The 27,685-nt window shown below is 43.7% G+C and overlaps 1 protein-coding gene across 1 annotated transcript; it reads left to right on the top strand.

Annotated features, from left to right (window-relative positions):
• Positions 1-20,842: 20,842 nt before the first annotated feature.
• LOC306861013 (C-type mannose receptor 2-like) lies at positions 20,843-26,831 on the top strand. Its single transcript, XM_079403066.1, has 5 exons — positions 20,843-20,904; positions 21,816-21,854; positions 22,192-22,596; positions 22,779-23,105; positions 25,563-26,831. Exons 2-5 carry the CDS (start codon positions 21,818-21,820, stop codon positions 25,916-25,918), a joined length of 1,125 nt encoding a protein of 374 aa, XP_079259192.1. The 5' UTR covers positions 20,843-20,904; positions 21,816-21,817; the 3' UTR covers positions 25,919-26,831.
• Positions 26,832-27,685: the final 854 nt, after the last annotated feature.

Here is a 27,685-nt window from a genome sequence, read left to right as displayed (position 1 = left end):
TAACGTCACCCTGAGCCAGGACGCAGAGTCTGCTTCTGCTAACGTCACCTTGAGCCAGGACGCAGAGTCTGCTTCTGCTAACGTCACCTTGAGCCAAGACGCAGAGCCTGCTTCTGCTAACGTCACCCTGAGCCAGGACGCCGAGCCCGCCAACGTCACCCTGAGCCAGGACGCCGCTTCCGCTAACGTCACCCTGAGCCAGGACGCCGAGCCCGCCAACGTCACCCTGAGCCAGGACGCCGAGCCCGCCAACGTCACCCTGAGCCAGGACGCCGAGCCCGCCAACGTCACCCTGAGCCAGGACGCCGAGCCCGCCAACGTCACCCTGAGCCAGGACGCCGAGCCCGCCAACGTCACCCTGAGCCAGGACGCCGAGCCCGCCAACGTCACCCTGAGCCAGGACGCCGAGCCCGCCAACGTCACCCTGAGCCAGGACGCCGAGCCCGCCAACGTCACCCTGGGCCAGGACGCCGAGCCCGCCAACGTCACCCTGGGCCAGGACGCCGAGCCCGCCAACGTCACCCTGGGCCAGGACGCCGAGCCCGCCAACGTCACCCTGGGCCAGGACGCCGAGCCCGCCAACGTCACCCTGAGCCAGGACGCCGAGCCCGCCAACGTCACCCTGAGCCAGGACGCCGAGCCCGCCAACGTCACCCTGAGCCAGGACGCCGAGCCCGCCAACGTCACCCTGAGCCAGGACGCCGAGCCCGCCAACGTCACCCTGAGCCAGGACGCCGAGCCCGCCAACGTCACCCTGAGCCAGGACGCCGAGCCCGCCAACGTCACCCTGAGCCAGGACGCCGAGCCCGCTTCTGCTAACGTCACCCTGAGCCAGGACGCCGAGCCCGCTTCTGCTAACGTCACCCTGAGCCAGGACGCCGAGCCCGCCAACGTCACCCTGAGCCAGGACGCCGAGCCCGCCAACGTCACCCTGAGCCAGGACGCCGAGCCCGCCAACGTCACCCTGAGCCAGGACGCCGAGCCCGCCAACGTCACCCTGAGCCAGGACGCCGAGCCCGCCAACGTCACCCTGAGCCAGGACGCCGAGCCCGCCAACGTCACCCTGAGCCAGGACGCCGAGCCCGCCAACGTCACCCTGAGCCAGGACGCCGAGCCCGCTTCTGCTAACGTCACCCTGAGCCAGGACGCCGAGCCCGCTTCTGCTAACGTCACCCTGAGCCAGGACGCCGAGCCCGCCAACGTCACCTTGAGTCCTTCTGATGAATATGTTTCAGGTGCTGTCAATTTCCGTCTTCGTGTTCTTGTGTAACCAAATAAAAAATAATTTAATGGTTTGTTCAGTGTATTGTAGTTTTTTTTTATAAATGTATCAGTCAAGTCACTATTTGTATAGCGCTTTTAACAATGCAAATTGTGTAAGTGTTACGTCATCTTGATGTAAAGCCAGGTGGCTTTACAGTGTTTAAATGGGTGTCAAAATCGTTCTCCTTGGGACAAACAAAATTAACAGTTTAAATCAGCAGGTAAGTCATCATACAGAATATTAAAGGAGTGGATCGCAGATCTACAATGGCCTTCATAATATTTCTTAACAGTTTTTATTTTTCTGGGAACAGTAGCCTAAAACAAAGCAGATGTACAAATCCAGAATCCACCCCACCCCCCGGCAGACCCCAGACCCCCAAAATATAATGAATTTTTTACAAATCTTTTAGAAAAGATCAAAAGCCGAATGCCACAAATCCACAGCCTTCACACTAGACCCATGTATACAAGTAGAGTTCCATCGGCATAATGTCCAAAAGATACAGTCCAGGTTCTTCTGTCCATTGTGTGAGGATTCCAATAGTTGACTAGCAATTTTTTGCTCCTGTGAGAGCAGCTAACAGTAAACATCTTTGTTGGACGGACAAGGTGAAGTCCCACAAGTCAATCATAAAAATGGCAAGGAGTCAAACATATCTCAGTACCCACCAAGTATGATAGGTCCTGTGAGAGCTGAGTCCAAAGAGGTGAGCGAGAGGGGCACTCACAAAAAAAAACCTGCCTAAAACTCCTTGGGAACAGAGATTAGATGACAGATTTGTATAAAAATGTTTCATTGGAGTCAAGTAAACCCTATGTAGCAAGTTCCAATGAAACATTTGTTGATTAGGGTTTTTAGAAGACAATTTAAACATACCCCATACCTGATAACATGCACATCCTCCAAGAGAAAAAAGTAGGGTCAGGAGTACAAGAGGCATAAACTGAAAGAAATATATTTCTATTCTCCACCATTGTTTTTATATGTTTTATTCTACCGTCGGTATCACAAACTTTATCTAAAATAGTCATAATGACCTCCGCACCAATATTAGGACACAATTGGTTTTAGTATCCGAAGATGAGTGAGATACCACTTCATAAAACTTATTGCACCTGTGTACCTCCTCTTTCAAATGGGATTCTTGAACTAACACTTTATCAATCTTTCTTCTTCGCAAAAAATCCAGAAAACCTGTATGTTTGTGAGGGCCATTTAGGCCATTAATGTTACTAGAAGCTTTCATTGTGCATACAGTATCGCTTACTGATTATGATGTTTGTTTTATTCCTTCTCTTTGTTTCTTTTTTGTTGTGGTTTGTTCTTGGTTTAATCTGCCATAGTTCATGGGAATGTGTTTCTGCTTTTTTTAGGTCGAGTATTAAGGTCGGTCATAGGTATCAAACAGAATTACTTCATAAGTCAAAATACAAGTTTGAAAATAAAACCAATTGAGTCTGCCATTAATCCACCCCCCTACCCTTCCCATCACTATTTAGAAAAAGCAGAAACACATTCCCATGAACTATGGCAGATTAAACCAAGAACAAACCTTGATCTGCCAGCACCCCTTAATATGGTCCGTGGCGTCAACAAAAACCTGCACATTACTGTAGCACCAACATTGGCCCCATAGTCACATATTGACTAGGTAGTATCTCTATTAAAAAATAAAAAAAGAAAAGAAACAAGAAGGAATAAAACATAAACATCATAATCAGTAAGCGATACTGTATGCACAATGAAAGCTTCTAGTAATATTAATGGCCTAAATGGCCCTCACAAACATACAGGTTTTCTGGATTTTTTGCGAAGAAGATTGATAAAGTGTTAGTTCAAGAATCCCATTTGAAAGAGGAGGTACACAGGTGCAATAAGTTTTATGAAGTGGTATCTGACTCATCTTTGGATACTAAAACCAATTGTGTCCTAATACTGGTGCGGAGGTCATTGACTATTTTAGATAAAGTTTGTGATACCGACGGTAGAATAAAACAAAAACAATGGTGGAGAATAGAAATATATTTCTTTCAGTTTATGCCTCTTGTACTCCTGACCCTACTTTTTTCTCTTGGAGGATGTGCATGTTATCAGGTATGGGGTATGTTTAAATTGTCTTCTAAAAACCCTAATCATCAAATGTTTGCTACATAGGGTTTACTTGACTCCAATGAAACATTTTATACGAAGCTGTCATCTAATCTCTGTTCCCAAGGAATTTTAGGCAGGTTTTTATTTTTGGGAGTGCCCCTCTCTCTCACCTCTTTGGACTCAGCTCTCACAGGACCTATCATACTTGGTGGGTACTGAGATATGTTTGACTCCTTGCCATTTTTTTTTTTATGATTGATTTGTGGGACTTCACCTTGTCCGTCCAACAAAGATGTTTACTGTTAGCTGCTCACAGGAGCAAAAAATTGCTAGTCAACTATTGGAATCCTCACACAATGGTCAGACGAACCTGGACTGTGTATCTTTTGGACATTATGCCGATGGAACTCTACTTGTATACATGGGTCTAGTGTGAAGGCGGTGGATTTGTGGCATTCGGCTTTTGATCTTTTCTAAAAGATTTGTAAAAAATTCATTATATTTTGCGGGTCTGCCGGGGCGTGGGGTGGATTCGTACATTTGCTTTGTTTTAGGCTACTGTTCCCAGAAAAATAAAAACCGTTAAGAAATATTATGAAGGCCATTGTAGATCTGCGATCCACTCCTTTAATATTCTGCATGATGACTTACCTGCGTATTTAAACTGTTGATTTTGTTTGTCCCAAGGAGAACGAAACTATTTTGACACCCTATTTCCCCATTTAAACACCGCAAATCCACCTGGCTTTACATCAAGCTGATGTAACGCTGACACAATTTGCATTGTTAAAAGCGCTATACAAACAGTGACTTGACGTCTAGGTTATTACATGCGGAAGGACTTGTCCAATTAAAACCTCCATTTCAGAATTTAGCAGAACTGAGCTGGTGACACTTTTCTCAAGAGCTGCGCTAAATTCATAACTGATGGATTAAGACTAAATTAAATATAGCAACGCACATAAATCCCACAAGCTTGATGTGGCAATGGAGATCTAAATCTGCACAGCTCAAGGCAAATATTACCACTTTTTGGATTCATACATGACTAACTGCAAGAACTAGCATAAAAAAAAAAACTGAACAAACCATTAAATTATTTTTTATTTATTTGGATATGCAATAACACGAAGACGATGTACAGCACCTGAAACATATTCATCAGAAGGACTCAAGGTGACGTTAGCGGACTCGGCGCAGGCTCAGGGTGACGTTTGTGGGCTCGGCGTCCTGGCTCAGGGTGACGTTGGCGGGCTCGGCGTCCTGGCTCAGGGTGACGTTGGCGGGCTCGGCGTCCTGGCTCAGGGTGACGTTGGCGGGCTCGGCGTCCTGGCTCAGGGTGACGTTGGCGGGCTCGGCGTCCTGGCTCAGGGTGACGTTGGCGGGCTCGGCGTCCTGGCTCAGGGTGACGTTGGCGGGCTCGGCGTCCTGGCTCAGGGTGACGTTGGCGGACTCGGCGTCCTGGCTCAGGGTGACGTTGGCGGACTCGGCGTCCTGGCTCAGGGTGACGTTGGCGGACTCGGCGTCCTGGCTCAGGGTGACGTTGGCGGACTCGGCGTCCTGGCTCAGGGTGACGTTGGCGGAAGCGGGCTCGGCGTCCTGGCTCAGGGTGACGTTGGCGGACTCGGCGTCCTGGCTCAGGGTGACGTTGGCGGAAGCGGGCTCGGCGTCCTGGCTCAGGGTGACGTTTGTGGGCTCGGCGTCCTGGCTCAGGGTGACGTTGGCGGACTCGGCGTCCTGGCTCAGGGTGACGTTGGCGGACTCGGCGTCCTGGCTCAGGGTGACGTTGGCGGAAGCGGGCTCGGCGTCCTGGCTCAGGGTGACGTTGGCGGAAGCGGGCTCGGCGTCCTGGCTCAGGGTGACGTTGGCGGACTCGGCGTCCTGGCTCAGGGTGACGTTGGCGGAAGCGGGCTCGGCGTCCTGGCTCAGGGTGACGTTTGTGGGCTCGGCGTCCTGGCTCAGGGTGACGTTGGCGGACTCGGCGTCCTGGCTCAGGGTGACGTTGGCGGGCTCGGCGTCCTGGCTCAGGGTGACGTTGGCGGGCTCGGCGTCCTGGCTCAGGGTGACGTTGGCGGGCTCGGCGTCCTGGCTCAGGGTGACGTTGGCGGGCTCGGCGTCCTGGCTCAGGGTGACGTTGGCGGGCTCGGCGTCCTGGCTCAGGGTGACGTTGGCGGGCTCGGCGTCCTGGCTCAGGGTGACGTTGGCGGGCTCGGCGTCCTGGCTCAGGGTGACGTTGGCGGGCTCGGCGTCCTGGCTCAGGGTGACGTTGGCGGGCTCGGCGTCCTGGCTCAGGGTGACGTTGGCGGACTCGGCGTCCTGGCTCAGGGTGACGTTGGCGGACTCGGCGTCCTGGCTCAGGGTGACGTTGGCGGAAGCGGGCTCGGCGTCCTGGCTCAGGGTGACGTTGGTGGGCTCGGCGTCCTGGCTCAGGGTGACGTTAGCAGAAGCGGACTCGGCGTCCCGGCTCAGGGTGACGTTTGTGGGCTCGGCGTCCTGGCTCAGGGTGACGTTGGCGGGCTCGGCGTCCTGGCTCAGGGTGACGTTGGCGGGCTCGGCGTCCTGGCTCAGGGTGACGTTGGCGGGCTCGGCGTCCTGGCTCAGGGTGACGTTGGCGGGCTCGGCGTCCTGGCTCAGGGTGACGTTGGCGGGCTCGGCGTCCTGGCTCAGGGTGACGTTGGCGGGCTCGGCGTCCTGGCTCAGGGTGACGTTGGCGGGCTCGGCGTCCTGGCTCAGGGTGACGTTGGCGGGCTCGGCGTCCTGGCTCAGGGTGACGTTGGCGGGCTCGGCGTCCTGGCTCAGGGTGACGTTGGCGGGCTCGGCGTCCTGGCTCAGGGTGACGTTGGAGGGCTCGGCGTCCTGGCTCAGGGTGGCGTTGGCGGGCTCGGCGTCCCGGCTCAGGGTGGCGTTGGCGGGCTCGGCGTCCCGGCTCAGGGTGGCGTTGGCAGAAGCAGACTCTGCGTCCTGGCTCAGGGTGACGTTAGCAGAAGCAGACTCTGCGTCCTGGCTCAGGGTGACGTTAGCAGAAGCAGACTCTGCGTCCTGGCTCAGGGTGACAGAAATAGATGCACCAACCAAGTTACTGTGGCCATTCAACAGATTGTCTGTAGAGAGAGAACAGTGCATATTTAAAAAAAAAAAAAGACAAACTCAAGATACACCTGGAGTGATGCATGATACTTTGGGTTTCTTAATCTGAAACAATCTTGTAGCAATGTAAAGAGCCATGTTAAACTATGGAGCTGAATACAGAGTAGTGATGACTAATGAACAAGAAACTTGGGAGGTTAGGTAATTAGAATAATGTTAACGGTTCTAAAATTATTTTTGGCTGCATTATAAAGACTACTATATTCAGAATAATTCTTCTAATCTCTAATATTGAGAGAACACACACACACATTGAAATAAACATTTAAAAAATCCTGCAACCACACAAAGAATAAAACACTAAAACTCACCTTGCCATACCAACTGGTGATAAAGGAACACCAAAAGAGTAAGTTTAATCAAGGCCATTCTTTACCACAAACTTAACCACTAAGACAGCCAGACTAATTATGCATACAGTTCCAAACAAACCAGGACTTTTATAGCCAAACAGAAAACAATTTGTGGCACCTGGACAGCTCGTTAACTCATTAATACATAATCAGTAAGCACACACAGCTTGAAAATCATTAAACCTGGGCAGAATAAAGAGGTTCACTTTCTGGCCAGAGAATAACTGGCTCCTGACTGACCGTGCATCCCAATTTTCATACTCTCCATCTTAAATAGTATGTGAAATAAGAATATTGCTGCCTTCATGTGCTATCGGCATTATCATAAATACAGGTTTCCTAATCAGAAATTGGATGTGAACAGCCTCTGAAGTCTTATTTGAAAGAGGACGCCACTTCATAACCCCAATGACATGTCCATGCTCACTCTGCCCAACAACTAGTGTCGATAAGGGATGAATGAAGCAACTCATCTTATGATCTTGTAGCTGTATGAAGGCCATATAATGTGTGTCTGTAGGGATTGTTTGCATTGTACGTTGTCATATCATTTAAGTAATACTTGAAAAAAGTAATCTGATTACATAACTCGCATTACTTGTAATGCGCAACCCCAACACTGCTTGTAGATGTTACTACACTTCAAGTTGTTATGCTGTGGCAAATTCAATTGAATGGGTATGATTTGGAATGGCTCACATGTCTTAATAAAAGGTCTAACAGCTGCAAATGCATATCAGTGCAAAAACCAGGCCCTGAGGTAAAAAAAAACTAAAAAACTGCATGTAGAGCTCAGAAACAGGTTTTCGTCAAGCCACACATCTGAGGAAAGCTGACTCTTCCTAAAGCTGGCCTCCTGGCCAAACTGAGCAAATGATGGAGAACGGCTTTGTTTAGAGTGGTGACCAAGAAGCTGATGGTCACTCTAGTTGAGCTTCATGATCATATGTAGAGATAGGAGAAATCTACAGGACAAACATCACTGCAACACTCCACCGATCTGGGCTTTGACGGTGTGGCCAAACTCAATCCTCTCCTCAGTGAAGACTTGTGAAAACACACTTGGAAATTACAAACCAGCCCCTAAAGGACTCTCAGACTCTGAGAAATAATATTCTTTGGTCTGATGAACCTCAATTCCAAGCATCATGTTTGAAGGGAACCAGCTCTGCTCATTTCCTGCAGATTACCATCCCAAAAGTAAAGTGTGCTGGTATCAGTCTCATGCTGTGGGGCTGATTTTCAGCAGCAGGGACTGAGGGACTCATCAGAATAGAAGAAAAGCTCAATGCACCAAAATATAGAGATAGCCTTAATGAAATCCCAGTCCAGAGCATTCGGAACCTCAGACGGGCAGAAGGTTCACCTTCCAACAGGACAATGACCCTAAACACACAGCATGAATGGATTTTAGAGAACCCGCTGTGAATGTCCTTGAGTGGCCCAGCCACAGCCTGAGCTTGAACCCAATCAAATATTTCTGGAGAAACCTGAAAATGTGCATCTGCCCTCATCCAACCTGACAGAGCTTGAGAGGTGAACAGGTGAGGAGACAAATAGCAGATAATTGCCAAATGCTGATGTGCAAAGCTGGTCGGATCAAACAAAAGAGACTTGAGACTGTAAAGGTGCTTCAACTAAATATTTAGTTAAGGGTATGAATACTTATGCAATGTACTTATTTCAGTTTTTTTTTTTATACATTTACGAAGTTGTAACAATTCTGTTTTTGCTTTGTCAGTATGGTGTATGGAGTGTAGATTGAAGATTGATGTGGATTTTTTTTTAAAGCAGTTTAACATAAAGCAGCAACATAAAACGTGAAAAAATTAAGGGGTATAAATGCTTTTGCAAGTAAATGCTTTTTGCTCCTGTGGGAGCAGCTAACAGTAAACATCTTTGTTGGACGGACAAGGTGAAGTCCCACAAGTCAATCATAAAACAATAAAATAAAAAAAATGGCAAGGAGTCAAACATATCTCAGTACCCACCAAGTATGATAGGTCCTGTGAGAGCTGAGTCCAAAGAGGTGAGAGAGAGGGGCACTCACAAAAAAAAAAAAAACCTGCCTAAAATTCCTTGGGAACAGAGATTAGATGACAGATTCGTATAAAAATGTTTCATTGGAGTCAAGTAAACCCTATGTAGCAATTTCCAATGAAACCTTTGTTGATTAGGGTTTTTAGAAGACAATTTAAACATACCCCATACCTGATAACATGCACATCCTCCAAGAGAAAAAAGTAGGGTCAGGAGTACAAGAGGCATAAACTGAAAGAAATATATTTCTATTCTCCACCATTGTTTTTATATGTTTTATTCTACCGTCGGTATCACAAACTTTATCTAAAATAGTCATAATGACCTCCACACCAATATTAGGACACAATTGGTTTTAGTATCCGAAGATGAGTGAGATACCACTTCATAAAACTTATTGCACCTGTGTACCTCCTCTTTCAAATGGGATTCTTGAACTAACACTATATCAATCTTTCTTCTTCGCAAGAAAACCTGTATGTTTGTGAGGGCCATTTAGGCCATTAATATTACAACTCAGAGTATTAAGGTCGGTCATAGGTATCAAACAGAATTACTGCATAAGTCAAAATACAAGTTTGAAAATAAAACCAATTGAGTCTGCCATTAATCCACCCCCCACCCTTCCCATCACTATTTAAAAAAAGCATAAACACATTCCCATGAATGTGTTTATGCTAAAGATCTGGACTAAAGATCTGGACCCTCACACAGAAATGGCTTATGGACTGTAATGTTATGAAACATGGCTCTGCAACGATGTCCCAAACAGCGTGGTGCATATGGATGGACGCTCTCTCTTCAGGGCTGACAGAGTAGCAGCAACCTCTGGTAAAAACAAGGGTGGTGGAGTATGCATTTATGTAAATAAATCATGGTGTAAAGACTCTGTCATTGTTGATACCTACTGCTCTGCTGAGCTGGAGTTCCTGATTATCAAGTGCAGGCCATTCTATCTACCACGTGAGTTCACTTGCATTGTTGCTGCTGCAGTTTATGTACCTCCGGACGCTAATGCTAACGTGGCTATGAAAGAACTTTGTGCTGCTATTAGCAAATTACAAACCCTGCACCCGGATGGAGCCTTTATCGTTGCTGGGGACTTCAATCACTGCACTTTTAGATCTGTTCTCCCTAAATTTCATCAAAATGTCTCCTGCACTACAAGGGGACATAAAACATTGGACCACGTTTACACTAATGTGAGTGATGCCTACAAAGTCACACCCCTCCCCCACCTGGGTCAGTCTGATCACCTCTCTTTGTTCCTGCTCCCCAAGTATATCCCAGTCATCAAACGTGTGAAACCTACAATAAGGACTGTTAAAATCTGGCTGGAAGGTGCTGACTCCACTCTTCAACATCAATTCCAGCACACAGACTGGAGTGAGTTTGCTGCCCAGGCCACCACAAACTCTCAGATTAACATTGACATTTATACCAACTCTGTCCTGGAGCACATCAACAGTTGTGTGAGCAGAGTGACCACACACAAAAAAATAAAAAATTTCCCCAATCAGAAGCCCTGGATGAACAGAGAGGTTCGCCTCCTGCTCAAAGCAAGAGATGCAGCCTTCAGGTCTGGAGACCAGGAGGTTTACAGCTCAGCCAGAGCCAACCTGAGGAAGGGTATCCGCCAGGCCAAACTCACACACAAACAGAAGATTGAAGAACACTTCAACTCTTCAGACCCCCGGCGTATGTGGCAAGGCATACAATCTATCACAGATTACAAACCACCTAACTCTGTGCCCCCCTCCAGCTCTGCCTTCCTCCCAGACGAGCTCAACCACTTTTATGCTCGTTTTGATCAATCAAAATAATAAGGAGATCTCACTCAAAGCTGAGCATCAACCCAGTGAACTGCCTCTCACACTCTCCACATCAGATGTCTACTCCACTCTGCGTAAGGTGAATGCACGGAAGGCAGCTGGCCCTGACGGAATACCTGGTCGTGTGCTTAAAGCCTGTGCGGAGCAGCTAGCTGAGGTCTTCACGGACATTTTCAATCTGTCCCTGGCCCAAACATCTGTCCCCACTATCTTCAAAACCTCCACCATCGTACCAGTACCGAAACACTCCACTACCTCGGACCCTAACGACTTCCGTCCTCTTGCACTCACCCCCATCATTGCCAAGTGTTTTGAGAAACTGGTTGCATCCCACCTAAAATCCTGTCTCCCTGCTACACTAGACCCATTCCAATTTGCCTATCGCCACAATAGGTCAACAGAGGACGCCATCTCAACAGCACTTCACTCTGCCCTCACCCACCTGGACAGTCAAAACACACATGTGAGAATGCTGTTCATAGATTTCAGTTCTGCATTTAATACTGTAATCCCCTCCAAGCTGATCTCCAAGCTCAGCCAGCTTGGAATCAGCACACCCATCTGCAATTGGATTCTAGATTTTCTGACTAACAGACCTCAGTCCGTTAAGTTAGATAACCTCTCCTCCTCCATCATCACCCTGAACATCGGCGTGCCACAGGGCTGCGTACTGAGCCCTCTCCTCTCCACCCATGACTGTGTTCCTGTTTATGGCTCCAACACCATAATCAAATTTGCAGATGACACCACGGTGGTAGGTCTGATCAAGGATGACGATGAATCAGCCTACAGGGATGAGGTGCAGCACCTGGCTGTGTGGTGTGCCACCAACAATCTAGAACTAAACACCCAGAAGACAAAGGAGATCATTGTGGACTTCAGGCGGACTAGGAGTCATGCACACACACCCATCTACATCAACGGAGCTGTAGTGGAGCGTGTGTCGAGTTTCAAGTTCCTTGGCATCCACATCTCTGATGACCTCACCTGGTCCCATAACACCTCCACTCTGGTCAAAAAGGCACAGCAGCGCCTTTACTTCTTAAGGAGCCTTAAGAAAGTTCACCTGAATCCCAGGATCCTTGTGGAATTCTACCGCTGTACCATTGAGAGCATACTCACGAACTGCATCTCAGTATGGTACAGCAATTGCTCCGCATCTGACCGCAAAGCACTCCAGCGGGTGGTGAAAACTGCTCAACGGATCACCGGCACCCAGTTAACTTCCATTGAGAACATTTATCATAAGCGCTGTCTGGGCAGGGCAAGAAACATCATCAAGGATGCCTCTCAACTAACCATGGACTTTTCACACTCCTTCCATCCGGCAGGCGTTACAGGTGCCTACGCTCTCGCACTAGTAATTCCACTGTACATTCTGTAAATCATATCTTCATTTACTCTGCACTTATATGTATATAAAACACTATATTCTTGCACTTCTGGTTAGATGCTAACTGCATTTCATTAGCTCTGTACTTGTACTCTGCATAAATGACAATAAAGTTGAATCTAATCTAATCTAAACCAAGAACAAACCTTGATCTGCCAGCACCCCTTAATATGGTCCGTGGCGTCAACAAAAACCTGCACATTACTGTAGCACCAACATTGGCCCCATAGTCACATATTGACTAGGTAGTATCTCTATTAAAAAATAAATAAATAAAAAAGAAAAGAAACAAAGAGAAGGAATAAAACATAAACATCATAACCAGTAAGCGATACTGTATGCACAATGAAAGCTTCAAGAAACATTAAGTGAACATTAAAGTGAACAGTGAAAGAAACAGTCACCCAACCATTTAGAGCATCTCTTCTCCGATTAGACAGCAAATGTCCAGCTGAAGTTCACTGAGAGTTGGTGGATGAATGGGATCTGAGAAAAACTCTTGCTTCTTCTGGGGAGTGTAGCATTTTAGGTTCACCTTGATTGAGAATGACCTTCAGCATTGCAGGATAAAGAAGAACATTCTGGATGCCAGCTTCTCTCATTTCCTTCCTAATCAATTCCTTCCAATCTTCTTTTTGCGGTGACCGGAGAAAAATCTGGAAAGAAAGACAGCGTTGCTCCGTCTGACGTTTTTACCGGGGCGTGAAATCTGGCGGCCCACAGAATGAGCTCCCTGTCTGCTTACCGCAGCAGTTTCTCTGTATTTCCTACACCTTAACACAAATGCCCTCTCAGTGCCTCAAATGCATTATTTGCCTTTACGGCTCTTAGTGCCTTAGAGAATGCATTTTTGTCCCCCCCCCACCGGACTGTGCACACCTCTCAATATCTCAAATCCAAGTCTACTAAGACCTATAGATCTGCACTCGTACACATTTACACTCACAAAGTAACTTAACGTTACAGGTGTACCTTAACTATGACACTAGTATTCTCAAACCTAATTCACAGTAATTCTGCTGGTGTCCCTCACTCACGTCTGAGCGAGAAGCTACCTTGGTTTGCTGATTGATCAGGGATGTCACCCTATCTTACCCTGACAGAGGTTGCTAATTGCGTCAATGCATGAATCAGCAAATTTCTGATTGGTTCTAAAACCTAGATAAACTTAGACAATTTCCACATACAGTATGGACGCAAGCTTGAAGCATATCTTCTGACGACTATTTTGGTGACAAGTGATCAGAGGTCAGAGGAAATATGTCTCTCCAAAGACGTATATCTGATATGCTGGACATCGGCAGTGGAACGTTTGTCCTGGGACTGTCTGAGCTTCTCCCTACAGACAGATACTATCACACATACGTAGAGAAACACTTATCTTACTTCACCTTATCGGGCATGGTCACACACACAATGACAGCAGCTTCTTAGAAAGTAAAACGGCAGACTAAAGCCATATTCAACTTATTCTCTAACATGCATAAATGTAACTTTGATTAATAATTATTCAAGAAGAGTCACGTGACGTGCTCATGGACCTAGTCGCACTTGAGTAGAGCTCCGTACGTGTGGCAAAGAGATTGAAGTGGAGCGAGAGCATCGCGTGCACACAAGGCTCTCCTCAGATCGTGCTAAACCACCAGTTTTCATCTTTAAATCTAAAATCTAAATCATCTAAATGGTTGGGTGACTGTCTCTTTCACTGTTCACTTTAATGTTCACTTAATATTACAACTCATTAAGGTATATTAAGGTCGGTCATAGGTATCAAACAGAATTACTGCATAAGTCAAAATACAAGTTTGAAAATAAAACCAGTTGAGTCTGCCATTAATCCACCCCCCACCCTTCCCATCACTATTTAGAAAAAGCAGAAACACATTCCCATGAACTATGGCAGATTAAACCAAGAACAAACCTTGATCTGCCAGCACCCCTTAATATGGTCCGTGGTGTCAACAAAAACCTGCACATTACTGTAGCACCAACATTGGCCCCATAGTCACATATTGACTAGCTAGTATCTCTATTAAAAAATAAATAAAGAAAAAAGAAAAGAAACAAAGAGAAGGAATAAAACATAAACATCATAACCAGTAAGCGATACTGTATGCACAATGAAAGCTTCTAGTAATATTAATGGCCTAAATGGCCCTCACAAACATACAGGTTTTCTGTTTTTTTGCGAAGAAGAAAGATTGATATAGTGTTAGTTCAAGAATCCCATTTGAAAGAGGAGGTACACAGGTGCAATAAGTTTTATGAAGTGGTATCTGACTCATCTTTGGATACTAAAACCAATTGTGTCCTAATATTGGTGCGGAGGTCATTATGACTATTTTAGATAAAGTTTGTGATACCGACGGTAGAATAAAACATAAAAACAATGGTGGAGAATAGAAATATATTTCTTTCAGTTTATGCCTCTTGTACTCCTGACCCTACTTTTTTCTCTTGGAGGATGTGCATGTTATCAGGTATGGGGTATGTTTAAATTGTCTTCTAAAAACCCTAATCAACAAATGTTTGCTACATAGGGTTTACTTGACTCCAATGAAACATTTTATACGAAGCTGTCATCTAATCTCTGTTCCCAAGGAGTTTTAGGCAGGTTTTTTTTTTTGGGAGTGCCCCTCTCTCTCACCTCTTTGGACTCAGCTCTCACAGAACCTATCATACTTGGTGGGTACTGAGATATGTTTGACTCCTTGCCATTTTTTTTTTAATTTTTTATGATTGATTTGTGGGACTTCAACTTGTCCGTCCAACAAAGATGTTTACTGTTAGCTGCTCTCACAGGAGCAAAAAATTGCTAGTCAACTATTGGAATCCTCACACAATGGACAGACGAACCTGGACTGTATCTTTTGGACATTATGCCGATGGAACTCTACTTGTATACATGGGTCTAGTGTGAAGGCTGTGGATTTGTGGCATTCGGCTTTTGATCTTTTCTAAAAGATTTGTAAAAAATTCATTATATTTTGCGGGTCTGCCGAGGGGGTGGGGTGGATTCGTACATCTGCTTTGTTTTGGGCTACTGTTCCCAGAAAAATAAAAACCGTTAAGAAATATTATGAAGGCCATTGTAGATCTGCGATCCACTCCTTTAATATTCTGCATGATGACTTACCTGCGTATTTAAACTGTTGATTTTGTTTGTCCCAAGGAGAACGAAACTATTTTGACACCCTATTTCCCCATTTAAACACCGCAAATCCACCTGGCTTTACATCAAGTTGATGTAACGCTGACACAATTTGCATTGTTAAAAGCGCTATACAAACAGTGACTTGACCTCTAGGTTATTACATGCGGAAGGACTTGTCCAATTAAAACCTCCATTTCAGAATTTAGCAGAACTGAGCTGGTGACACTTCTCAAGAGCTGCGCTAAATTCATAACTGATGGATTGAGACTAAATTAAATATAGCAAGGCACATAAATCCCACAAGCTTGATGTGGCAATGGAGATCTAAAGCTGCACAGCTCAAGGCAAATATTACCACTTTTTGGATTCATACATGACTAACTGCAAGAACTAGCATAAAAAAAAAAATAAAAAAAAAAAAAACTGAACAAACTATTAAATTATTTTTTATTCACTTGGATACGCAAAAACACGAAGACGATGTACAGCACCTGAAACATATTCATCAGAAGGACTCAAGGTGACATTAGCGGACTCGGCGTCCTGGCTCAGGGTGACGTTTGTGGGCTCGGCGTCCTGGCTCAGGGTGACGTTGGCGGGCTCGGCGTCCTGGCTCAGGGTGACGTTGGCGGGCTCGGCGTCCTGGCTCAGGGTGACGTTGGCGGGCTCGGCGTCCTGGCTCAGGGTGACGTTAGCAGAAGCGGACTCTGCGTCCTGGCTCAGGGTGACGTTAGCAGAAGCGGACTCTGCGTCCTGGCTCAGGGTGACGTTAGCAGAAGCGGACTCTGCGTCCTGGCTCAGGGTGACGTTTGTGGGCTCGGCGTCCTGACTCAGGGTGACGTTGGCACACTCTGTGTCCTGGCTCAGGGTGACGTTGGCGGACTCGGCGTCCTGGCTCAGGGTGACGTTAGCAGAAGCGGACTCGGCGTCCTGGCTCAGGGTGACGTTTGTTGGCTCGGTGTCCCGGCTCAGGGTGACGTTGGCGGGCTCGGCGTCCCGGCTCAGGGTGACGTTGGCGGGCTCGGCGTCCCGGCTCAGGGTGACGTTGGCGGGCTCGGCGTCCCGGCTCAGGGTGACGTTGGCGGGCTCGGCGTCCCGGCTCAGGGTGACGTTGGCGGGCTCGGCGTCCCGGCTCAGGGTGACGTTGGCGGGCTCGGCGTCCCGGCTCAGGGTGACGTTGGCGGGCTCGGCGTCCCGGCTCAGGGTGACGTTGGCGGGCTCGGCGTCCCGGCTCAGGGTGACGTTGGCGGGCTCGGCGTCCCGGCTCAGGGTGACGTTGGCGGGCTCGGCGTCCCGGCTCAGGGTGACGTTGGCGGGCTCGGCGTCCCGGCTCAGGGTGACGTTGGCGGGCTCGGCGTCCCGGCTCAGGGTGACGTTGGCGGGCTCGGCGTCCCGGCTCAGGGTGACGTTGGCGGGCTCGGCGTCCCGGCTCAGGGTGACGTTGGCGGGCTCGGCGTCCCGGCTCAGGGTGACGTTGGCGGGCTCGGCGTCCCGGCTCAGGGTGACGTTGGCGGGCTCGGCGTCCCGGCTCAGGGTGACGTTGGCGGGCTCGGCGTCCTGGCTCAGGGTGACGTTGGCAGAAGCAGACTCTGCGTCCTGGCTCAAGGTGACAGAAATAGATGCACCAACCAAGTTACTGTGGCCATTCAACAGATTGTCTGTAGAGAGAGAACAGTGCATATTTAAAAAAAAAAAAAGACAAACTCAAGATACACCTGGAGTGATGCATGATACTTTGGGTTTCTTAATCTGAAACAATCTTGTAGCAATGCAAAGAGCCATGTTAAACTATGGAGCTGAATACAGAGTAGTGATGACTAATGAACAAGAAACTTGGGAGGTTAGGTAATTAGAATAATGTTAGCGGTTCTAAAATAATTTTTGGCTGCATTATAAAGACTACTATATTCAGAATAATTCTTCTAATCTCTAATATTGAGAGAACACACACACACATTGAAATACACATTTAAAAAATCCTGCAACCACACAAAGAATAAAACACTAAAACTCACCTTGCCATACCAACTGGTGATAAAGGAACACCAAAAGAGTAAGTTTAATCAAGGCCATTCTTTACCACAAACTTAACCACTAAGACAGCCAGACTAATTATGCATACACTTCCAAACAAACCAGGACTTTTATAGCCAAACAGAAAATAATTTGTGCCACCTGGACAGCTCGTTAACTCATTAATACATAATCAGTAAGCACACACAGCTTGAAAATCATTAAACCTGGGCAGAATAAAGAGGTTCACTTTCTGGCCAGAGAATAACTGGCTCCTGACTGACCGTGCATCCCAATTTTCATACTCTCCATCTTAAATAGTATGTGAAATAAGAATATTGCTGCCTTCATGTGCTATCGGCATTATCATAAATACAGGTTTCCTAATCAGAAATTGGATGTGAACAGCCTCTGAAGTCTTATTTGAAAGAGGACGCCACTTCATAACCCCAATGACATGTCCATGCTCACTCTGCCCAACAACTAGTGTCGATAAGGGATGAATGAAGCAACTCATCTTATGATCTTGTAGCTGTATGAAGGCCATATAATGTGTGTCTGTAGGGATTGTTTGCATTGTACGTTGTCATATCATTTAAGTAATACTTGAAAAAAGTAATCTGATTACATAACTCGCATTACTTGTAATGCGCAACCCCAACACTGCTTGTAGATGTTACTACACTTCAAGTTGTTATGCTGTGGCAAATTCAATTCAATGGGTATGATTTGGAATGGCTCAGATGTCTTAATAAAAGGTCTAACAGCTGCAAATGCATATCAGCGCAAAAACCAGGCCCTGAGGTAAAAAAAAACTAAAAAACTGCATGTAGAGCTCAGAAACAGGTTTTCGTCAAGCCACACATCTGAGGAAAGCTGACTCTTCCTAAAGCTGGCCTCCTGGCCAAACTGAGCAAATGATGGAGAACGGCTTTGTTTAGAGTGGTGACCAAGAAGCTGATGGTCACTCTAGTTGAGCTTCATGATCATATGTAGAGATAGGAGAAATCTACAGGACAAACATCACTGCAACACTCCACCGATCTGGGCTTTGACGGTGTGGCCAAACTCAATCCTCTCCTCAGTGAAGACTTGTGAAAACACACTTGGAAATTACAAACCAGCCCCTAAAGGACTCTCAGACTCTGAGAAATAATATTCTTTGGTCTGATGAACCTCAATTCCAAGCATCATGTTTGAAGGGAACCAGCTCTGCTCATCTCCTGCAGATTACCATCCCAAAAGTAAAGTGTGCTGGTATCAGTCTCATGCTGTGGGGCTGATTTTCAGCAGCAGGGACTGAGGGACTCATCAGAATAGAAGAAAAGCTCAATGCACCAAAATATAGAGATAGCCTTAATGAAATCCCAGTCCAGAGCATTCGGAACCTCAGACGGGCAGAAGGTTCACCTTCCAACAGGACAATGACCCTAAACACACAGCATGAATGGATTTTAGAGAACCCGCTGTGAATGTCCTTGAGTGGCCCAGCCACAGCCTGAGCTTGAACCCAATCAAATATTTCTGGAGAAACCTGAAAATGTGCATCTGCCCTCATCCAACCTGACAGAGCTTGAGAGGTGAACAGGTGAGGAGACAAATAGCAGATAATTGCCAAATGCTGATGTGCAAAGCTGGTCGGATCAAACAAAAGAGACTTGAGACTGTAAAGGTGCTTCAACTAAATATTTAGTTAAGGGTATGAATACTTATGCAATGTACTTATTTCAGTTTTTTTTTTAAATACATTTACAAAGTTGTAACAATTCTGTTTTTGCTTTGTCAGTATGGTGTATGGAGTGTAGATTGAAGATCGATGTGGATTTTTTTTAAAGCAGTTTAACATAAAGCAGCAACATAAAACGTGAAAAAAATTAAGGGGTATAAATGCTTTCGCAAGTAACTGTATATATTTTAGTTATTTAATACAATAAGTTAAATTAAACAGAGAAGAGAAATGTTGCCTTTGCAACGAGCTAAAATATTGTGTTTAATTTTATTTCAGGTAACATATTTTATTAGTTTTAATAACCCTGTTTCTAACAAGATGTTTTTTTTTAATCAGACAAAACACTCGATTCTGATGTTTTGGCATATTTTACCTGAAAAGCGCTCCTGGTTTCCTGGTTAGATTGTTTGTTTTTTTATTTGTATTTTTTTTTTTTTTTACGATTGGGAGAACGACTAGATGGCGGTGTGTGTCTTACATTTTTTGATGGCGATGATGCTCCTGAGTGAACTTTTCTCTACCTGCAAAACCAGTGGGAATGGGACGCAAGTCTACTCGAGGGAGGCGCTTTTGTCGCTGCAATGGTGTGGAGATGCAGCAGGTCTTTCCTGACTTCAGGGGATGAAAATTCGATGTCTGCAGCGACCGCGGAAAAGAGGCCGGCGAGGAGGTGTGCGACAGCGGTTAAGGAAGAGAGGCAGTCGACCCCCATTGCCTTCTATGATCCTGAGCAATGTGAGGTCGCTCAGGAACAAAATGGATGAACTTTGAACATTAACAAGAGGATGCTTTGAGTACCGTGAGTCTTGCATTATGCTCTTTACTGAGACTTGGTTACATCCAGAGATTTCTGACGGTCTAGTTGAAATAACCATCCTCTTGATTGGCTCTATGACTCTCTCCTCTCCACCTGTAGCTGGTGTGTGGTGAGCGCACTGGCGCCGTTGTGCTGTGGCTGCCGTCGTATCATCCAAGTGGATGCTGCACACTGGTGGTGGTTGATGAGAGACCCCCCCCACATGATTGTAAAGCGCTTTGGGTGTACAGCAACTGATGATGACTGACACACACACACACACACACACACACACTTGTCATCTACATTGCATAGACTTCTGCTGTTTTTATATAGAGCTAGTTATAAATATTATAACCTGCCACTAACCTACACTCTAACCCTAACACACAACTTAATTTTATATCGTTTTTACAAATGAGGACGTCTCCAAATGGAGGTTTTGTCAGATTTAACTCACTTCTGCGTACAAATTCGGCTCCAAAATATGGTTAAAGGAAGTAATCGTGAATAAGGTAAAAATAACTAACAGACATAACCATATCTCCTCAGTTAATTAAACACTGTAGATTTGGACAACTCTTTTGTTTTACAAGTTTTCTGTAATGTCAGGTTTAAATATGAAAATAAGGCCGATTCTTATTAAATATGCACTAATCTGCTTCCAGAAAATAGATCTGAACATTGGATAAAGTCAGATTTCTTTCAAAAATACTGAAACAGAAAAGTGCTGTAAGTGCTGCTGAAGTGGAGGAAAAAACTTTTGAAGATACGTATAGGAATTGAAATCTAAAGACAGATAGATCAAGTGTAATAAAATAAACACAGGGTGTATTTTGTGTTCTTTCCACCAGCATAAACACACACACACAACAGTGAACAGATGAACACACTCTCTCTTGTTCAGCGCGGTTGCTTTTGGGCAAGAAAGAAGGAAACAAACCTGAAAAAGAAACAAACAAACCACAGAAGGGAGTTTTTCTCTCCAGGAAAAGCAAAGTTGGGAGGAGCAGAAAGCGAGATGATGGGTGATATCAGTCTGTCCTGATAAAAGGAGAAACAAACACACCTGAATCACAGCATCTACAGGTAAGAAACTCTTAGTGTTTATATCATATTAAACTCACTGTGTAACGAGTGAATGTGTGGATTTTCCACATTTTATCTGTCAGGTTTTTATAGAGAAAAATTACAGAGAAAATAAACAAAAACAAATAAACTTCAAAAATGAACTTAATATCCAGAGATTGATCCAAAAGTGATGGTGATAATAATTCTATAAAGGTTTCCTCACATTTAATTTCCCAGGTGTGTCCTAAATGTACGTTATTACATGAGCAAAAGCTCCTTACAACAGCAGAGCAACACCGGATCTCAGTGTCTGTGTGAATTTAACTCTGGAGATTTGTGCAGCATAACACAATACACTGTACAAAATATATAATCATTCTTAACTGTAAAACACTAAAAATCATAGAGTAAAAATCTGATAACTACTGTATATAACTGTTAGAAATTTAACAGGACATTTCATGTAATTTCATACTTGTTTCATTGTTTCCTTCAAATAGTAGATTCATTATGTGAGTTTCTTTTTAACTTTATCACAGTCTGTGTTTTTAAGGTGGTTGTCAGTGTATTAAAGATTTTAGTATTTCAGTGGGTTGTTATATTAGCATTAAATCAGCAAATGAAATATGTTTACAAATAATGCACAGTAAAATGTTTTACTGTAAATAAATCTTAAATCTGTAAAACCTATTGAATTTTTTACTGAAAAGTTGATGCAACCACAGCTGCTTTTACTGTAAGTGTTATGTATTTTGAGTGTATTTTGACACTGAATCATGACACGCATCAGCTTCAGGAGCTTCATGTGTGTATTTATAACTGATGTAGAATCTAATAAGCAATGATGAAGCAGAAATGAGATGATCTGATGTTCTGGATCTGGTCAGATGTTCATCATTTATTGAGACTGATTTCTGTTTTTCCCTCAGAAATGGAGAGAATCACATTGATGTCTCTTCTGCTCACAGGTGAGTGAGTGCTTGACTAGTACTAGTGTTGATAGTTAGTGTTAGTGCTGTCACAAATAAAAGAGATTTGAGTCGACTTTCAAGTTCAAGTCAGTGCAAAAAATTCAATTTGGTCACTGAAAAGGGGTTGGAGCTCTTGATTTTTCTCTGGACCACATTCATGCGTTTAACTAGAAAATACACTCAGTTTTCTTCCACTAGAGGTCCACCGTGTCACCAAATCCTGTGGAAACACTGAACACACAAAAGCACCATTCAGAGCACTTTATCAAACACATACTGAAACACAGCGTGGATATAATGAGTCTGAGATCTGTGTGAATGTGTCTCTCCTCAGCCGTGGTCAGTTCATCTCTGCGTCAGTATCACTTTGTGAATCAGGAGATGAACTGGACTGAAGCTCAGAGTTACTGCAGAGAGAAACACACAGATCTGGTCACTATCAATGACATAAAAGAACAGAATGACATAAAACAGCTCTTAACCAATGACTTTGGCCGTGTCTGGATTGGGTTGAGGAGCACAGACACGTGGATTTGGTCTCTGAGTGACCCTGACGTCTACACAGGAGGAGATTTACCGTATGAGAAATGGGATAAAACGACAGCAAAACAACAACCACAAGAAGATGGAGACTGTGTTTTCATGGATTGTGGGAATGAGGGGAATTGTGCGAAGGCACAGAAAGGACATTGGCACGATGCAAACTGCAATTACATACTGCATTTCATCTGCTATAATGGTAAGTTCAACTGTAAGTTACCACAACACACAGATATGTGATAAAAACAATATTAAATATTTCATGTTCAGTAATAAAAATAAAACAGTTTTGAACAATGAACCACAATTGTGTTCATGGGTTTGGCTTTTTTTTGTTGTTGTTCTTAATCAATATCAGACACATGTCTTTCTGTTTTAAAGCCAGTACAGGATTCATCCTTGAACAGGACAAAAAGAACTGGGCAGACGCTCAGAAATACTGCAGAGAGAAACACACAGATCTGGCCAGTGTGAGGAATGAGAGTGAGAATGAAAAGATTAAAAGCATGCTAGGAGGTAATCAAGTCTGGATCGGTCTGCACAGACTCTGGGTTTGGTCAGATAACAGCAGCGCCTCATTCACACACTGGAAAACTGACAGACCTGATACCAGAGCCGGTAATCATGATGACTGCGCTTTGATTGATCACCAAGGACGATGGACAGACGAGCTCTGTTCACAACAGCATCCCTTTGTGTGTTATGATGGTGAGTAGATCAATCATCTGATCATGTGTACATGTGCAACTACAGAAACTCATTACAGAATTTCAATGACTGTACAATAACTTTAACCCAACACTACTCGCGTGTCTTCCTGACTGGTTAATTCTCCCAAAAATGAAAATTCTGTCATCATTTACTCAACTCAAGTCATTCCAAACCCATAAGGCTTTATGTCATCATTAAACACATGAATATATATTTTTAACCCAACCTGAGAGGTTTCTGTCCCTCCATTTAACCAAAAACAACCAAAACTTAGAAGACCTGAAAAGGTCATGAAGGTGTCAAAAACTGAATTCATATGAAGAGAAACGGTTACTTTATATACTGGAAGAAAATGGTGTAGAATCAAATTTCACTTCCAAATTGCTAATAATTTTCACAAATAATAACACAGAAACAATAAGTAAAACATTCATGTAATAAAGCAATAAAATGGTACTCTCTTGTAAAGTGTACTCCAACGTCAAATATATGTCATTTATTTTTACCATGTATCAACAACAGATTTAAGTTACAAACACATATAAGCACAGAAAGTCACACGTCATGTCATGCACAACAAACAATCAGCTTTATTCTAGCGTGACCCACACACTCTATGTATTGAGCTCTATGCTTGTGTGCCAGTCAGTTTAGATGTAAAGAAAAGCTTGAATTACATCTGGCATAAAATGCATGATTCATATGGATTGATTTTATGATGCCATTATGACCTTTTCTGATCTTCTAAGAAGGAATGCATGATACTGGAATTTTGTCAATATGCCGATATTTTTCAGCTCATGTTGGCTGATAGCTGATGCCAATACTGATATATTTCCTTTTGTTTGGAAACAACACCAAGTCTCTCCTGTGCGGAAATTATAAACAAATTATTTCTAATTTTGGTTAGTTTTTAACAAACACGTATTTATGGTGGGCCAAATTACTCAAAATGAAATAATTCATTAAATGTTGAAATATATAAATAAATCTTTAAATACATAAATGCAGAAATTAATTAATTTATTAATTCATTCATTTATTTAAGTATTTATTTGTTCATTTATTATTTATTCATTAATTTCTTCATTTATTTATTTACTTATTCATTCGTTCATTTCTTTTATTTATTTATTTATTTCCTCCACATTTAATTTTCAGGGTTATGGTTGTGGGCACGTCACTCAGTGGGCGGCGTCACCTTTCAAACTCGATTTCTTTGGTCTTTCTAATTTAGGAGCCTTTTTCTTGTGCTTTAATACTGGCAGCGTTGTGCAGCTGAACCGCGGCTTGTGTACTGTAAATAATACAGAGGAGTATCATCAATTCTGTCCTATTTTCCAGCGTTCTCCTCTGAACAATGCCATGTGCTTAGATGTATGATATGGCCAGCATACTCTGATGCGATGCCCCTCTTTAGGGTGACCATACGTGCCATTTTTCCCGGACGTGTCCTGGCCAGGATTTCTATATTGGCTAAAATATGTAGGTTTTGGCTTTGTTTGCTTGTGCAGACCGATCGGTGTATGACATCAAAGTACCATATGGTTCCTTATGCTTTCGAAACGCTCTCGAGGTACTTTGATGTCAAACACCGATCGGTCCGAGCCGCACTACTTGAAGTCAAACACACACCACGATTGGTCCATTATGTACAATGCTTGCATGCTATTGGTCAAACTACTTTTTGATCGTTACCTTCAGCAAGCATGAAAACAGGAAAACAAAGCCAAAACTAATCCTGGCATGGACGTGTCCGGGAAAAATGACACGTACCCTCTGTAAACTATAGCTTCTTATATTTAAATCAAAACATACTCATGATTTTATGACATTGATATGGCTTCATTTATTCAGAAACACAGGTTTCCTAGTCATATTTGCGTATTGTACTTTTATTTTGTTACAAGTAGGCGAACAGTGCTCCCCTATGTAAATAAAACGTCTCACCAGACGGCGCAGTGAATCTAATCTAAAGTTAGCTTCAAGAATGACCACACTGCTAAAGTGATCTAATTGCTAGCATGTGTGAGTTAACATATTCCTCTTATCGGCAAGACATAGCAGCATCATTCTTCATATCAGGCCGATGCCGATATTTATATTTCAGTCTGATAATATTGTGCCTCTCTACTTCTAAGTTTACCTGAACTTTCAAAACTCTCACCTTTCATTTAAAAAAATTCATGTTTTAGAGATGAAACAAAGTCTTATGGGTTTCGAACGACATGAGGGTGAGCAAACGATAATAATAATAGAATTTTAATTTACTGTAGACAATTATTTAAAACAAAACTACAACTAATATTTTTTTACAAAAATTAAAATGAATATGGAAAAATAAAAACCTCTTGATAGAAACTATAGTACCTCAGTGAGACTAAAATAGCCATGGATTCTGTTTTTAAAGAATGTTTTATATCTTGATTTTCATGTTGATCTGTTTGTTTGCAGATAAACTGGTTCTGATCCGAGAGAATAAGACGTGGCCTGAAGCTCTGAGATACTGCAGAGACAGAGACATGGACCTGGTGTCGGTGGATTCGGAGCAGATGCAGCGGCGGGTGATGAATGTGACCTCGAGCGCCTCCTCTCCTCACGTGTGGCTGGGTCTGCGTCACTCCTGCACAGTGGGGATCTGGTTCTGGGTCAGCGGTCACACCATCTGCTACGATCAGTGGGCTCCTGATTACGACACCGGACTGGACGACTGCGATACGACGGTCAGATCCGGAGCCATTCGGACCCACGATAATCACTGGATCAGCCGCCCTGAAACTGAAGAAAACAACTTCATCTGCATCAAGTGAGTGCTGGAGAGTAACTGATTACATGTAATCCAGATTACAAATATACACTACTTGTAATTAGATTACACTACATTCTAAAATGCCTATAATTAGAGGACCGTTACTTTCTTATTAATTACATATTCACACAATGCCAGTAAATTATTTTATTATAAAGTAATCAAAAAGTACTCAGAATACATTACTTGAAATGTGAAATCTAATAGATTGTTTCTAAATAAAAGTTTTGTCATGTAATTTGTAACCAGTAACAGACTAAAAAGGTTTCAGTAATTACCCGCTGTGTGTGAGTCAAATAACAGATTTAATCAAGCCATTTGGACTCTAATTATTCAATTTAATTCAATTTCAGTTTTATTTTCACAATACATGATGTTTCAAAGCAGCTTCACAGAAAATGTATCTTTCAATGTTACAATCAGGTAGTTTTCTGTTATTGGACTTTTCATGTAAGTATATAGTCTTTTCACATCTGTTTGAATTTCTATCATGTTTTCAATTGTTTAAGGTGACAGATACAAACATTTACTGTTTTCTTTCAGTTTGCTTTATTTCAGTTTTTTGTTTAATGCATATTATTTAGTACTTACTGTAGCACTTACATTTACTTTTGTATAACTGTTATGTTCTGTGAACTCCATCTAAAATCAGAATCAGAATCAGCTTCATTGCCAGGTATGTTTGCTCATACGAGGAATTTGTTTTAGTGACAGTAGCTCCACAGTGCGACAGAACGACAGCGAATAAAATAAATAAATAAAAAATAAAATAATGGACAAATATACAAAAATGGACAATGTGCCAAATAGCACAAACACAATATACAAAATAGACAATTCAGTATGTACAGGTATGTTAGGTGCAAATTTGAAATGTAATAAATATGTGTGTAAAATAAAAATATGATAATGTTGTGTGTTTCGTGTTTATTGTTAAGAGTTTAAATGTTCATGACATTTATGCATTTAGCAGACGCTTTTCTCCAAAGCGACTTACATTGCATTCAAGTTACAGTTTTTACATTTTATCAGCTCTTGCTTTCCCTGGGAATCGAACCCATGACCTTGGCGTTGCTAGCGCCATGCTCTACTATTTGAGCTACAGGAAAGCCGTCATGAGATGGATTGCCTGAGGGAAGAAACTGTTCCTGTGTCTGGTCGTTCTGGTGCTCAGAGCTCTGTAGCGTCGACCAGACGGTAACAGTTCAAAGAGGGAGTGTGCTGGATGTGTATTGAAATGACTGCAAATAATGAAATAACTTCAGTATTTTTTTTTTTTAAGATTTATTTTTGCCATTTTTGCCTTTAATTTGATAGGACAGTAGACAGACAGGAAACTAAGCTGGAGAGAGAGAGGGGGATGGGATCAGGAAAGGTCTGCAAGCCGGGACTCGAACACAGGACGCCCGAAGCGCAGCAGCTCTACATGTCGATGCGCTCCCCACAAGGCTAGCGGCACTGACATAACTTCAGTATTTTAACCTTTAAAATAACCTTTAACCTTCCTAAATGGGACTGTGATGTAAAATATTTAAGATGCTCTTATATGTGTGACCCTGGACCACAAAACCAGTCACAATTTCTTTTTTTAATTTAGGATAGGGCAATATTTGGCTGAGATACAACTATTTGAAAATCTGGAATCTGAGGGTACAAAAATTGCCTTTACAGTTGTCCAAATCAAGTTCTTAGCAATGCATATTTCTAACTTTTTGTTTACTGTGTTGAGAGTTGCTGAAAATGGCGTTTGGTCTCGTACTGTATCGTG

This window comes from Barbus barbus (assembly GCF_936440315.1).
Source record: "Barbus barbus genome assembly, chromosome: 41".
NCBI classification, from domain to species: domain Eukaryota; kingdom Metazoa; phylum Chordata; class Actinopteri; order Cypriniformes; family Cyprinidae; genus Barbus; species Barbus barbus.
Note: the sequence above shows the minus strand (reverse complement) of the source record. Positions and strands in the feature narration are given on the sequence as shown.